This window comes from Microplitis mediator, chromosome 7, assembly GCF_029852145.1.
Source record: "Microplitis mediator isolate UGA2020A chromosome 7, iyMicMedi2.1, whole genome shotgun sequence".
NCBI lineage: Eukaryota > Metazoa > Arthropoda > Insecta > Hymenoptera > Braconidae > Microplitis > Microplitis mediator.
Genome location: NC_079975.1, coordinates 13,774,523 through 13,789,488, shown reverse-complemented (window position 1 = coordinate 13,789,488; position 14,966 = coordinate 13,774,523). Strand labels below are relative to the sequence as shown.

The following is a 14,966-nucleotide window of genomic DNA, read 5'->3' as shown; positions in this document are numbered from 1 at the left end:
CGTGGTCGGTAGCGGTTACGTTCACGGAAATTAATTTACTTATCAATTACACGCGAATGACAATTTATTTATACTCAATAAATAGCAGCCTTAATTCACTGAATAAATATTGAGGATAAATTCGCACAAGAGTTTTGTATTAGTTTACAAGAGAATTCAATATATAGCAAAGCGGTTTTAATACACGAGGTATTCAGTACAAGAGCACGTTGTAAAATTGTATGATGAAACGATGGCGTCTTCCTTCGCTGTCTCAGCGAATTTTTCCATTGGCTTAAAAGCGCGCCAACAGGAAGCAGTTAGCCACCAATTTTTCTGATTGGTCGGTTCGGTAGCGGGTTGTCATGTCGTCTTGACACGATCATGAGCAAGAAATTACAAGTGTCGGGCCCATATAGCGAGTGACCCGGCACTATTCTGACCTTGAAGTCAGTAGCGAGTTTGGCAGCTCCCGGACTAGCGGAAATGCACAAAGCTTTTGAATTTAATCAAGCTCGAGAATGAACATTCTCCTCAGCGCTGGCGACGGTGTCGACAGGATTGTCATCTGGAGAGTGAAGTGGTAGTGCACACAATTTAGCGATTGGTCGAACAAGTTCAGTAGTAGCGGTCTTCAGGGTGACTACTCGAGTCAAGCCATCTCTCCCTGGGTGTAATGTGAGTACTCTTGCAAGTGGCCATTTCGATGGTGGGAACCTCTCATCAGTCAACAAGACTAATGAGCTCACTTTGATGTCATTAGATGGATGGTGCCACTTAGATATAGACTGATGATGTTGTAGGTACTCAGACGACCATCTGCTCCAAAATTTCTGGAACGTTTGTTGTAGTTGTTGCCAGCGTGACATCGTAGCGGTATTTTTCTCCAGTAGCGAAGGTCCAGGTACAGCGATTAGCGGTTCACCAATGAGAAAGTGACCGGGAGTCAGAGCGGTTAAATCTGCAGGATCTTCGGATAGTGGAGCGATCGGTCTTGAATTTAGCACAGCTTTAATCTGTGTTAACACTGTAGCGAGTTGGTCGTAAGTCAATAGCGATTTACCAATAGTTCGAATAATATGGAACTTTATTGACTTAACGGCTGCTTCTCATTTACCACCAAAATGAGGAGCGCTTGGCGGGTTGAACTTCCAGTCTGTGCCATCAGTAGCGAGTAAATACTGAAGTTCCTTTAGCTGTCTCGATCCTGCTGCGAATTCTTTTTTTAGCTTTGCGTCTGCTCCTACAAAATTTGTACCACAGTCCGAGTATAGGGTACTGCAGGCGCCTTCCCGACTAGTATATCTTCGAAATGCTGCGACGAAAGCGTCAGTGGAGTAATCAGTGACAATTTAAATATGTAAAGCAGACGTTGCGAGACATACAAATACAGCGATCCAACCTTTATAAGTTTTTGCACCTCGACCTTGAAATGTCTTCAGTGTTACTGGCCCAGCGTAGTTTATTCCAGTGTGTAAGAATGCTCTAGATGGTCTTACACGAGCGGATAGCAATTGTCCCATTAATTGTTGTGCACGAACACCTCTATGTCTCGTGGACACGACGCAGCGAAGAATGTGAGACCTGACTGGAACACGCCCACCTTCTATCCAGACAGATCTCCGTAGATCAGCGAGAGTCAATTGAGTTCCCCCGTGGAATGTTGTCTGATGCGAATGTTCTATTAGTAGCGTACTTAAGCGTGATGACCTTGACAAAATAGCTGGATTTTTTTGGTCATCATCCAGTAGCGAATTCTTCAAGCGACCGCCGACTCTGAGAACTCCATTGTAGTCGACGTAGGGAATCAATTCAGCGAGACGATGATTTCGTTGTAGAGAATCACCATCTTTCGGTAGTTTCAGCTCTTGCAAATAGTACTGACTTTGTGTATACTTTATCAGCAAAGTCTTTGCGAGTTTCAGGTCAACTGTAGAGAGTGGTGTCGCCAGTGTGGACTGTGGCACTTTTTAGGTAGATTTTTTTTAAAATCTAGGTATTGTATTTGTCCTCATGGTCGATTTTTCAAGGAATTTTGTCACAACCTATCATAATTAGTTGAGTAGAGTTCGAAAATACCATTCGTTGAAAAATTTATATATGTGTATATATATATGTGTATATATATATATATATATATATATATATATAAGAGGGCTGGCAATAGCCTATCGAACATGGTACTTGCTTACCAAAGCGTAGGACCAAGTTCGATTCCGGCATGCACCAATGAATTTTATTTTCGCAATACTATTTATGTGCATTACATTGTCAGCTCCCTGGTAGTGGAATACCGACAATTTTTCGACCGAATTGAAGTGGCGCCGACTTCATTACAAAATGATAGCGGAACACAAAATCTCGATCGAATCTGCAGGGCTCTGCTGCTTCTATGACTAGGCTAGCGAGTGGGGCTTCTTATCAAAGAAGAACACCTGTATATGCCGAGCATTGGTGGCGGCAGAGGCCCATAAACATTCGTAGAACCTCTAGCTTTGGTGTAAGCCAACGTGTCAAAGCAATGATAGAGGAAGTCCTCCACCACGAACGTTGCCCTTGGATAACAGGCATCCTCCATTGTATAAGTGCCTTATCCTACACAGTGGGCTCTGAAGGATGGACCATAATAACACCCACATTATCTTCTTAGGAGACATAATTTCGGATGACAAAACCCCCCGATGACAAGGACACGACGTATGATGGCCGCGGTAGCTGAAGGCTAGGACTCATAGTGACGGGAGAACGACGGTGGCCTTAGCTAACGCCAGGTCCCGGTTCTTCCTGAACTAGTGACGACTGCTGACAGCGGCTGTGTCCCGCGACGTGCTCCCTTGGACTCGGGGCGGGGAATCACCGAATTAAAAACTATGTCTCCTCCACCTATAAACTCACAACCAATAGTATCTACAGTAGTCAAATTATAAATAGTTGTCGGAAGGACAGTGGACTTAGCAAGTTCGTTGTTAGGTGGACTGGCAATAAGGCAAGGCCTAATAACAATGATCACCAGGACTGCGATCCTCTCCGATAACTATAAAATTGTCCTCACTGGGCCCGGGTACAATGGCTAACACAAGCTGAGTGCCCGGTTAAACCAACTAAATTCAAATTCAATTCAATTAAATTCATATATATATATATATATATATATATATATATATATTGTCACGAGATATTCCCGGCTGGGAATCTAACCAGCGAGAATTCTCTGTGCAATTAAATTTTGGCTTACCTGCAGTTCCCGTTGGACGCCAGGTAATTTTTGGAGAGAATTACCAAACTCACGACGCAGAATTTTACTAGTGTGAAGGGTTCAGGGAAAACGAGCTTCCTGGGCGGCGGGAGGAGTTGGGTCTGGGTATCTTACCGGCTATTACTGTCAAAGCAATTATTTACCCACACAACAAAAGAAATTTTATTGTAAAAAGAAACAAACTTGTTAAACACTTTAATCAAAACAGAAAAAAAATTACGCAGTTCTCAACAGTATCATCAATACATCGTTTCGCATATTCACCTTAAAATAAAATTTCCTACACAATCATACCACGCGGCGCACTGATCATACCACGCGCATTCCAGTATAATTACTGCTCAGAGATTCGCTCAAACTTATGTATTACTTCTTTGAATTAATTTGTCAAGACGCGAAATTATTTTTGCACGCAATCAACAACAACAAACCGAACAAAATTATAAGTTTTAACTGCCAATAAGCACTACAAGTATTTTTTTTTTTAGTAACGATCTTATTTTACATCTAACAAACGCACCAGTATTCCATGATTTGAGCAAAGAAAAATAATAATAATAATAAAAAAAATAATAATAATAAAAAAAAATAATAATAATATAAACTAGGAATCGCGACTTATTTTTATCCTCAAAAAAAAAATACTAAATTTCCAACGGATTTATTCTAACAGGAATAAATAATATCATACTCGCGTCACGCACCCGTAGCGACGGCGAACACACACAAAAAAAAACCAATGTCCTTGGTTCGCGAACTCAATTGCATACCACGCGAAAAAAAAAAACAAAAAAAATTTTACAATTGCGGTAAACACATAACCACTCTGCTCGACAACTACTCACTCGTGACGACCACGCGGTGCTCGAGGACTCTGGCTTGACAACTCGCCAAAATGCACAGTTCAACAAAATAAAATTAAAATAATAATAATCATAATCGAAACAAACAAAAAAAAAATTTTAACCACCACAAATACGGGGCATTGAAATGACCGATAAGCGCAGTACAAACTTCCACTCACCCTTTACAGCGGTCGACGAGGGGATGTTGGTCGTTGTCCAGCTCTCGGCGATCCTCGGCAGGGCCTGACAACTCCTTCCCAGGCTGCAGCAATTGCGTAATTCCAGAGTCAGCTGCGAGACACACGCGGTTCGACGACGATTATGTCTTCACTTGAATCTTTCTTTATTTTTTTTTGTTTCTTTAACAAAACAATTTGCCTTCGCGGCACTTAAATATTTATTACTGGTATTCTGCGACAATATATAGCCTTCGCGGCACTCAAATTAGTTTAATTGAAGCTAATTAATATCAGAATAATATTGCTTGAACAAGATAAACTTATCAACCACGTGTTGTCAGCAACAAGCATCCAGCAAAGATGGCTGCAATCTCTCCGATCACGTGGATCTCACACGCGACTCCCCACTCTATCGCCCCGTTCAGCTGCTACCTCAGAGATGGCGCCAGCGGTACCATAAATTGTTCATTACTGAACCTTCGAGTCCATGGCTCGGATTGATGGCGCGCGTGCTCTCGCGTTTGAAACTCGAACTACTCGTGGCTTACAGGCTGACGGTCGTTGGTTTTGATGCGAGTTTTCCCTTGCTTTATCTGCGGGTCTTCCTGGATTGGTCGCGGCTTGCCTTACTCGATGATCGTGGTCCACTTCCGGTGAGCGAGTTGGAAGTTTGTCCAGCTAATTAATAACTAATTCTTAGGTACTAACTTAACTTAACAATAATTAATCTCCACCTACCAGAGTCTTCGGGGATCGTTGCTGAAAGCCTGTCGCTAGTCGCGTTACTCTACCTGAGACTTCCCATCACTCCCGTGTGCCTCGCAGGTCCTAATTATTATTATTATCAAATTCAGAAACCAAAAATGAATTATTGACTAAAATTAATTTGACGCGTGGGATCCGCCGAGGACCAGACAATCTCAAATGTCACAATATATATATATATATATATATATATATATATATATATATATATATATATATATATATATATATATATATATATATATATACATATATATGTATATATTGTGACGTTATTTTTCGTATGGGGGGTCAAATCAAAGTGAACGTCACAAACACCAACGAATATATTGTATTTACGAGCATGGTAATTCAAGACTTATAATTTAGCTTACAGTAATTTACGATTTTTATACAGATCTTTGATTAAGTTATAGTTTAAGAATTAAATATGGAGTAACGTCTGGCTACAGTTATGGAATTTTGGGATAAAGAAAATAAAAATTAGAATCAGAATTATGGGAAATTATTATGGGATATGGTTTGAGATTAAAGTTTTGGGAAATGATTAAGTTTGAGTTTTGGATTTCAATTTTTAGTATTTTGAGTATGTGGACGAGTCAGTGTTACCGTGGAGCGGGACTTAAATTAGTCACCCGGTACCATCTGATGATAGAACCTAGTTCTATCCCCTCTGAGACTTCTTGGTTGATTGCAGAGGTCTAGCTGAGATGCTAGTGCTCCAGTATATAAGGAATTTGACGGATGCAGAATGGGATCAGTTTTGGAGTTTTGGTTTGGCAGGCCTCAACAGTAATTTTGTGACCGTTGCTGTTGTGGAAGCCGTTTGGTCATTTTTAAATTATTAGTCTGACAGGCCTCAGAGGACAAGTCATGACCACTTGTACCGCTGAGGAAGTCATAGGTCACTTAGGTTATAAGTTTTATGATCCCAGCTGAAGTCTGTTCCAGGAGAGCAACTGCCAAGGATATCCATACTCAGAATGGTTTAGTGAGTACGTTTGGTGAGGACTTGAGCCTCCAGTTACCGTTATAGTAAAGATTGGGTTGGATTTTAGAATTTAGAATATAGAGGTCAGTTATTGATAATGATAGGATTGAGTTTGGGGTTTTTAGAATTGAGAATTGAGAGAAAGAAGTCGGAGGGAGACCTTCGAGGAGTTCGGACGTGGGTTTTCGACTCTAGTCGCTTGAAGCGAGTAGACGTGTGCAGTAATGGCGCTACAGTTCAAGGCATTGCGGAAAGATACAGATTAAGATTATTGCTACAGAAGTATTAATTAAAAACAGTGTAAGACGTTACTTGATATTTATTCACCAGACATCAGGTATGAAATAATTATTATAAATAATTAATCGAGTTCGAATCAAAAGTCTTGAGGTATCATGCTCCTGTTTTAATTAAAGAAACGATTTAATATCTGAGAGAATAATGTTACATTTTTAGAGTCACGATCATGTTCCATTGTTAATATTATTCTATAAAAGAATTATAAGAAATATGTTTGATTGTTAAACCAATTAGTGTAATTAACATCGAAATGAGACCCATGTGCGTTAGTTTTACGATTTGGCTAAAGAGAATGTTCTAGAGTATCGAATCTATAATTATTGTTGTAGTTTACCAAATATTATTTGATTATAATTTAGTTCTAGTTAATTAATTGATTTATTTGTAAGATATCGATACGTATCATTTAGACGTCAATTCACCTTCTGTTAAGATTAATTTTATTATATTCAGCTTTCGTTATAGAGAAAATTATTATTTGTACTGAGCTACCGTATTTTATTTATTGTTACATAGAGTTTGAGATTATTGTTGTTAAATAAAAGTTGCAAATTAAAAATGGATCTACATGACTTTGGGGAATGATGTAACCCGGACCACTCCCTCTCTCCATAAACCTACACACTGAGCGACACCATGGCATACCGTAACTCTGTTTTTAATTTTCCAGTCTCCGTTTTGTTTTGCTAATAAGTTCTGAGCATTTTGTTAAGTTTTAGTTTTAGTTTTGTTTATGCGTGGTTTTGGTGATAATTCCACAGATCAAAAATTATCCAAAAATTTCATGATTTACTGGTTTGGTGATTCCAGTGATAAAAATTACCTGGCGCCCTATTCGTATTGAAACTGGAGGCTAAAGGCAGAGAACGAAGTTATAGCACAGAAAATTAGCGTCTAGTTTTTGTGTTATAATATATATACATATATATACATACATAATTTTTTTAACGGATGGTAGTTTCGAACCCTACTCAACTAATTATGATAGGTTGTGACAAAATTCCTTGAATAATCGACCATGAGGACAAATACAATAGTTGGTTTTTAGAAAAATCTACCTAAAAACTGTAAATTATGCACAGAAAAGAAAATTAAATAATAATATCTCGGGTAAAACTATTTAAATAATAATAATGATAGTTATTATAAATAATAAGTAAATAATAATAATTCCGTTTAACAATTATTATTATTGTTCAGGAATTTTTCTCTGAACTATTACGTCATCGACTTAGGAATTTTCTATCCTGAGCTGGCGTATAGGTATAGCTACAAGTGTAGATATATATATAGTAGGGTGGTCCTTATTTTGGACATTTTCGAATTTTAATGCTCCCAGAAGCTTATGTGGTTCGAAATAAATAAAAAAAAATATCCTCAAAGTTTCAGGTCTCTATCTAAATTTTAACCCGTGCCGCACAGCGATGTAAGTTTCCCATTTAAATAACATGGGGTTTTTGGCATTGAACAATTAATTTTTTATTCCGGCTAAAGTAATTGTTCGAAAAATTTGAAACTCTGTAGACTTTATCCTTATATCAGCAGCTACTCCTCAGAATTTCTACAGATTTTCAGCTACTATAATTTTGGGGATACAGCATGATGAAAAAAAAGAAAAAAATTATTTTTTTTATTTTTAGCTAAAATTTTTTTCAAATAGCATATCAAATCAGCCTGCATGCTTATCAGAAGTTCTTACTTTTTTTTATTCTTGCACCTAAGTGGATGAACGGTATATTTTTGTTGCACTAATACAGTAATCAGGAACTTTGCATTAGTGTGCAGTAAAGTGTTCCTTAAAATAATTTTTTGAATTTATTACGATCATCTCACAAACGGTTTCAATTACGACAGAAAAAAATTCCCTCAAAGTTTGAGCTCTTAATTCCAACGGGACAACGTGCCGCAAATTTTGTTTTTGTGATTTTTTAAGTTTATTATATTTATTTATCAAAGACATCTATTTTATTAATAATTCATTATAGTTAAAAAATTGTAAATAAATAATTATTTCGATATTATGATACACAAAACTTCTAACATTTTGTTTATTATTTAATGCTTAAAACAAATAATAAACTCAAAGGTGACAAACTCATTTAAGCAAATATTGAAAGAAATTTAATTTATTGATTATATTTACTAAATGTTAAACTAAGACATACGGCATAGATATAACGATCTCTGATATTAATTGAATGCATTATGTATTTTTTAAAAAGACACAAAGTCAAATAACATAAACAAAAATACTTCTTGAAAAAATCACAAAAAAAATTTTGCGGTAACTCTTCCCGTTAGAATTAAGAGCTCAAACTTTAAGGGAATTTTTCTGTTGTAATTGAAACTATTTTGAGAGGTGATCGTAATAAATTCGAAAAATCCTTTTAAGATACACTCTACTGCACATTAACGCACTATTGTCTTACTTAGCGAAGTGCGCTTTGATTTTTGAAAATTTTCGTTTGTTCATAAGAAAAACTCATCCAAAGCTCCTGATTACTGTATTAGTGCAACAAAGATATGCTGTTCACCCAATTGGGTGCGAGAATGGAAAAAAGTAAGAACATCTGATAAGCATGCAGTGATTTCATATGGTATTGAAAAAAATTTTATATAGAAATAAAAAATTTTTTTTTCTTTTTTTTTGATCATGTTGTACCCCCAAAATTATAGTAGCTGAAAATCTGTAAAAATTCTGAGGAGCAGCTGCTGATATAAGGATAAAGTCTACAGAGTTTCAAATTTTTCGAACAATTACTTTAGCCGGAATAAAAAATTAATTGTTCAATGCCAAAAACCCCGTGTTATTTAAATGGGAAACTTATAGTGCTGTGCGGCACGGGTTAAAATTGAGATAGAGATCTGAAACTTTGAGGATATTTTTTTTCATTTATTTCGAACCACATAAGTCTCTGGGAGCATAAAAATTCAAAAATGTCCAAAATAAGGACCACCCTAATATATAGGTATGTATATCTATACAGCAAACTGCTGTAAGCGCGCCATTTCTAATAATTAAATTAAAATTTAAACAAAATAGAATTATCTATTTTACATAATCCTTTTTATATGTGTATATGTATCATTCAGTGGGAAACGCAATCCAAAATTAACCAAATTATTCACGGGTGTGTGATAACCTCCCCAACAATTCCCGGGGAGGTTATCAGTGACAATACATGGAGAAAGAATACAAGAGTACTTACTCGATACTGCTTATCAATACTCGATCTCGACAAGAATCCACAAATACCGATCACCCGGTGGATTTATTTATATTTAATTAATTACTCACTGTCACAACAAAAGAATCAAACGTAATCACAACGTAGTTTTATCTAAACTTTACAACAACAATGACAGCGTCTGCTCTCTTTGCTTATCCGTACCTTTCTAATTACATTTAAGGCCGGCCACTTGTTGGCCACCCACGTATCGCAACAATCGCCCTTAATTATGATTATTATCATCTAGCTCTGGGCCTATTTTAAATCAAATGAATAAATTATAAAAACATTTTTCCCTCACCTGAATGATACATATTAAATTAAATACATTTATTTAGTATTTATTTATACCGAAATAATAATTTTAAAAGATATATTTAATTAAATAATAATTATTTAAACCGTATGTTCTACATCGATATTGCAGGAGGAAATATTGATTTTTTCCCTCCTCTACGGTCACTATTTCTCATCTTGTCAATACCTGGATATGCAATTTAAACTAAATAAAATAAAAACAATGATTGGGGCATAATGTGACCAAACATTATGTCCCCCAGATAACGCAAAATGATCAGGAGACACGGTAGTGTCTCGCGCCAAGTACACGTTCAAACACATGTATATGTGTGAAGTGTCATGGCGCGAGCCTGCCGTGTATCTATTCCGTAGACATAGTGGTTTTTGGCTCTTTTTAGCTCTCATTTTTAAAAACTTTTTTAAAATAATAAATTTTCAGAAAATTCCTTCTTCATTCGAAAGATGATTGATTGTTCGTCTTAAAACTATAAAACTTTATTCATTTTAGTTATGGGAACTAATTTAAATAATGAAATTAGGCCAGCATATACTATAGCACCCCCAATTTAGACACTTTTATAAATTTTTTCATGCAAAAAGGGCACTGCCAGAGAATAAAAAGTTGCAAGAAATGCCATGATTCAGTAAAACATTGAAATTTTTTTATAGCAATGATTCATTTTTGCGCCACCAGCGGTGCTTTAGTCTGCATTTTTTACTATAGTTTCATTGAGTTATATAGAAATTCTGATATAAAATTCAAACAATCCGTACTTAAGTTATCGATATCATACCAGGAGATGACGATCAATAGAATGTAAGAACGTTTTAGATATCAATGATATATAAATAAATCCTTGTTAATGTCTAAGATGAATTTTTTTTATTCATTTTGCATTCAACGTTTACTTGTATTTTTTAAATGTTTCCTGATTTTGCATACATATATAGATATATACTTATACCACAGAAATACTATTTGTGGGTTGCTAAAAAATTTTTTTTTTATTTTCTTAAGTTCTATCTAGTTATATCCGCTAGGTGGTATCAAAAAATCGTATAATATTTGGCGCGGTGACAGATACAGATGCCCCAATAGTCACTTAAGCTTAAAATTGACGGTAATTTGATGTTGAAATTGCCTGAAATTTTCTGCCTGAATTTGCCGACATTTTGATAACAAAAGTTGGAAAGAAAAATTTGCGGTTAATTTTTGCTCAATGTAAAGGTTAATTTACTACAAAAAAACAAGTCTGTAATGTTCATTCTTACCATTTCAGAAGGTAAGCATATTTATACATAAAATTGTCTACAATTTGAGGATAAAAAAATACTTAACAATTTTTCAAGTCAAATTAACAATAAATGAACATAAAATTTGCCTGAAAATTGGCGACAACTTTTTTCTAGTCAACTTTTGAAGTGAATTTGCATTCTAATTCGGGCAGTAAATTTACGTCAAATTTAATAGCAAGTTGCACACAAATTGTCGTCAAATATGGAAAAGTCTGAAGTTGACGGAAATTTGACGAAAAATTCAACGAAACTTTTGTAAGTAAATTTTTGCTAAAGCAAACTGTGCTATTAGGGTGTTGTCATTGGCTGTCTTTGACCAAACCTCCCTAATAGGACAGTTTGTTTTAGCAAAAATTTCCTTGAATTTTTCTTCAAATATCCATCAACTTCGGACTTTTCTGTTTTTGACGACGATTTGCATACAACTTGCTAAACAATTAGACGTCAATTTACCACCCGAATTAAAATGCAAATTCACTTCAAAAGTGGACTAGAAAAAATTTTTCGTCAATTTTCAGGCAAATTTTTACATCAATTTATTGTTAATTTGACTTGAAAAATTGTATAGCGATTTTTTACCGGATAATTGTAGACAATTTTATGTATAAATTTGCTTACCTTCTGAAATGGTAGAAACAAACATAACTGACTTTTTTTTTATCATAAAAATTTACCTTTAAATTGAGAAAAAATTAACCGCAAATTTTTCTTTCTAACTTTTGCTGTCAAATTGTCGACAAATTCAGGCAGCGAATTTCAGGCAATTTTAATATCAAATTACTGGTAATTTCAAGCTAAAGTGGCTATTAGGGTATGCATAAGGATATACATATATACATATATACATATATTCTAATAGCCACTTTAGCTTGGGACTGACAGTTATTTGACAATTAAAATTACCGAAATTCGCTGCCCAAATACGTCGAAAATTTGAAAGCAAAAGTTGGAAAAATCAACTTAATGTCATTGTCTGACGGTAACACTTGTAGTCAAGTTGAATTCAAGTTACAGATAATTTACTGTCATTTTAACCGTAACTGTTTGCTCTCCAACATTTTCCTTCAAGTTGGCTTCAGAATACGGCTGTGGCTTGAAGTTCACTTGCGGTTATGGTGGCTATCAGGGTACTTCCCTAATAACCACTTTAGCTTGAAATTGACAATAATTTGACATTGAAATTGCCTGAATTTGCTGACATTTTGACAGCAAAAGTTGGAAAGAAAAATTTGCGGTTAATTTTTACTACAAAAAAAAGTCTGTGATGTTCGTTCTTACTATTGCTGAAGATAAGCGAATTTATACACAAAAATGTCTACATGACGGTAAAATACTTTACAATTTTTCAAGTCAACAATAAATTGATGTAAAAGTTTGCCTGAAAATTGAAGATAAATTTTTTCTAGTTAACTTTGAAGTAAATTTGCATTCTAATTCGGGTAGTAAATTTACGTCAAATTGTATAGCAGGTTGTAAATAAGCTGTCGCCAAAAACGGAAAAGTCCGAAGTTGACGGACATTTGACCAAAAATTCAAGGAGACTTTTGTAAGTAAACTTTTGTCAAAGCAAACTGTGCTACATGGAGACTTCGGAAGTCTCCATGCTGTGCTATAAGGGAAGTTTCCTTATGTTATGTCCTTAGTGGTCTCAAGTGCCTCCACCTATTAATTAATTAGTGAACTTGAAAAACATAAAGAGGCGTGCATTTAACTTCCATTTGAAATTTACATATTGAGATTTTACAACATTTATTGCATCTTATCAATAATTAGTCGATAAGTTAAATAATAAATCAATGTATTACATACTTATTAGATTATCTATTTAGATTTTTGAGAAAGTTGGATTAAATAGATAAATAAATCATTATATTGTATTCAGAAAAATATAAACCTAGTTAGAGTGGTTTTGGAATGTTTCCTGTCACCCGATACCTAAAACCTAAATAACACGCATAAAAATCATAAGTAGACCCTTTTTTAGTTTGAATCCTTTGAGATTCTGAAAAAAATGCATTTCATTGGGTCAGAGGGGCGGGAGGGTAAGTAGTTAGCACCATATGCTAGTTGTAATAGGTGGAAGGTGCTGAGAGGTCAAACTACTAAGCCATTTGATGTTTTAAATTACTAATAGAAAAGTCCGACGTTGACGGATATATTTGACGTTAACTTTAAAGGGAACTGTCGTTATACAATTGCAGCTCTTTGTCTTATAAGAATTAATTAATCAGGTTATGATATTTAGCAGTACAAAATTACTACAATTGTTAACAAACAATTTTATTGTTTCTACAAGATAATACTATAAACAATATAGGCTCACTTGTCTTAAATTATAAATCGATTTCTAATAGTGTATATTAAAATCATTAACAATCAACATGACAAAAAAAAGACAAATCCTACCAAAAACAGATTCTCTGTATAAAATCGCGCCAAGTACACGTTTAAAATTTTTACAATTAAGAAAAGATTCTTTTTACAAAAAAAATAAATCAAATCGAAAAAATACCAAGTACCTAATATAATTCGGAATCATGAAAAACATTTTCATAGAATTGAAAAAAAAATTGAAAAAAAAAATTTCAATGTACTTGGTGTGCCTATAAACTGAAAAAAAAAAAGAGAATTCAATTTTATTAGAAAATAATTTATATGCGAAATCAATTCTCGAAATTAATTTTGCTTGAATAAATTTAGTAATGCACACCAAGTACATTGAAATTTTTTTTTTCAATTTTTTTTTCAATTCTATGAAAATGTTTTTCATGATTCCGAATTATATTAGGTACTTGGTATTTTTTCGATTTGATTTATTTTTTTTGTAAAAAGAATCTTTTCTTAATTGTAAAAATTTTAAACGTGTACTTGGCGCGATTTTATACAGAGAATCTGTTTTTGGTAGGATAAATATATCTTTATAAACAATAAATATTGTCGATAATTATTTTTAAATTATAAAATAAAATTTTATCATACACGTGCTTTCATTAACGCCGCGCGCATGCGCCACTCCACGAGCAAACGCTGTCTCAGCACCGGCGTGGTGACGAAATGCCCGCGTAACCATTCAAATTTGAACTAAAATACTATTTTTAATACTTATTACTAATTAATTATAAATTAATTTGAATGGTTCGTAACAATTTTTTCACCATTTTTTTGTGGTACTGGTATCCTACGAGATTTAAATACTAGAGGGACATCTAACATATGGCGAGGTACTCGAATATTCTTTTTTAACTAGCTATTTTTACTGCTTCGCGCGCACCATCTCATGCAGACTTAATTGGTTCAGTACTTTTACGCATAGCTTTTTTAGCAGAACTTATAATTTTTCGGATGGGGACAAGTCGTTTTTTTTTTCTTTACTATCTTCTTCTTCTTTTTACTATTTCTTTTAGACTTCCCCCTCTTTATTGTCTTCTTCTTTTCAACTGCAGCCATCTTTTTCATAACCATACCCAAACTTCTCTTCACGCTCATGGTTTTATTAACCCCCCAAGCCACAGTTTTTTCACCAAGGGTAGCATCTTTTGCATAAAGACGTTGTAAAGCTTTTTCAGCAAGCTCTTTAGCAGCTGCATGACGTGCCGCCATATTGTCAGGATTTTTAGAATACGCAATGTCATGCGCTTTACATGCTCCGTCCAGAGGATTTATACCAAGATCACCTCGAGCTAATCTTTTCGTTAATTTTGTACCACGTCCGCAGTACTGATATCTTGGTATATGTAATTCTATTGGTAGTTTATTTATAACACTGTTGACAAAACCTTTGCCACGTTAAGTTTTAACTTTACTAATACGTCTGCTCTTAACCAT

The 14,966-nt window shown here is 34.7% G+C and overlaps 1 protein-coding gene across 1 annotated transcript; it reads right to left on the bottom strand.

The window, feature by feature from the left end:
• Positions 1-488: 488 nt before the first annotated feature.
• On the bottom strand, positions 489-14,966 carry LOC130671915 (uncharacterized). Its single transcript, XM_057476054.1, has 5 exons — positions 14,951-14,966; positions 14,534-14,881; positions 1,382-1,945; positions 1,097-1,294; positions 489-1,006 (listed from the first exon to the last, which is right to left on the bottom strand). Exons 1-5 carry the CDS (start codon positions 14,964-14,966, stop codon positions 489-491), a joined length of 1,644 nt encoding a protein of 547 aa, XP_057332037.1.

Coding starts and splice junctions, on each gene's coding strand:
- LOC130671915 (XM_057476054.1), bottom strand. Junction 1,946..14,533: donor GGGGAAGTCTAAAAGAAATA/GTAAAAAGAAGA, acceptor CTACCTAAAAAG/TGCCACAGTCCACACTGGCG. Junction 1,295..1,381: donor AGGTGCAAAAACTTATAAAG/GTTGGATCGCTG, acceptor CTTTCGTCGCAG/CATTTCGAAGATATACTAGT.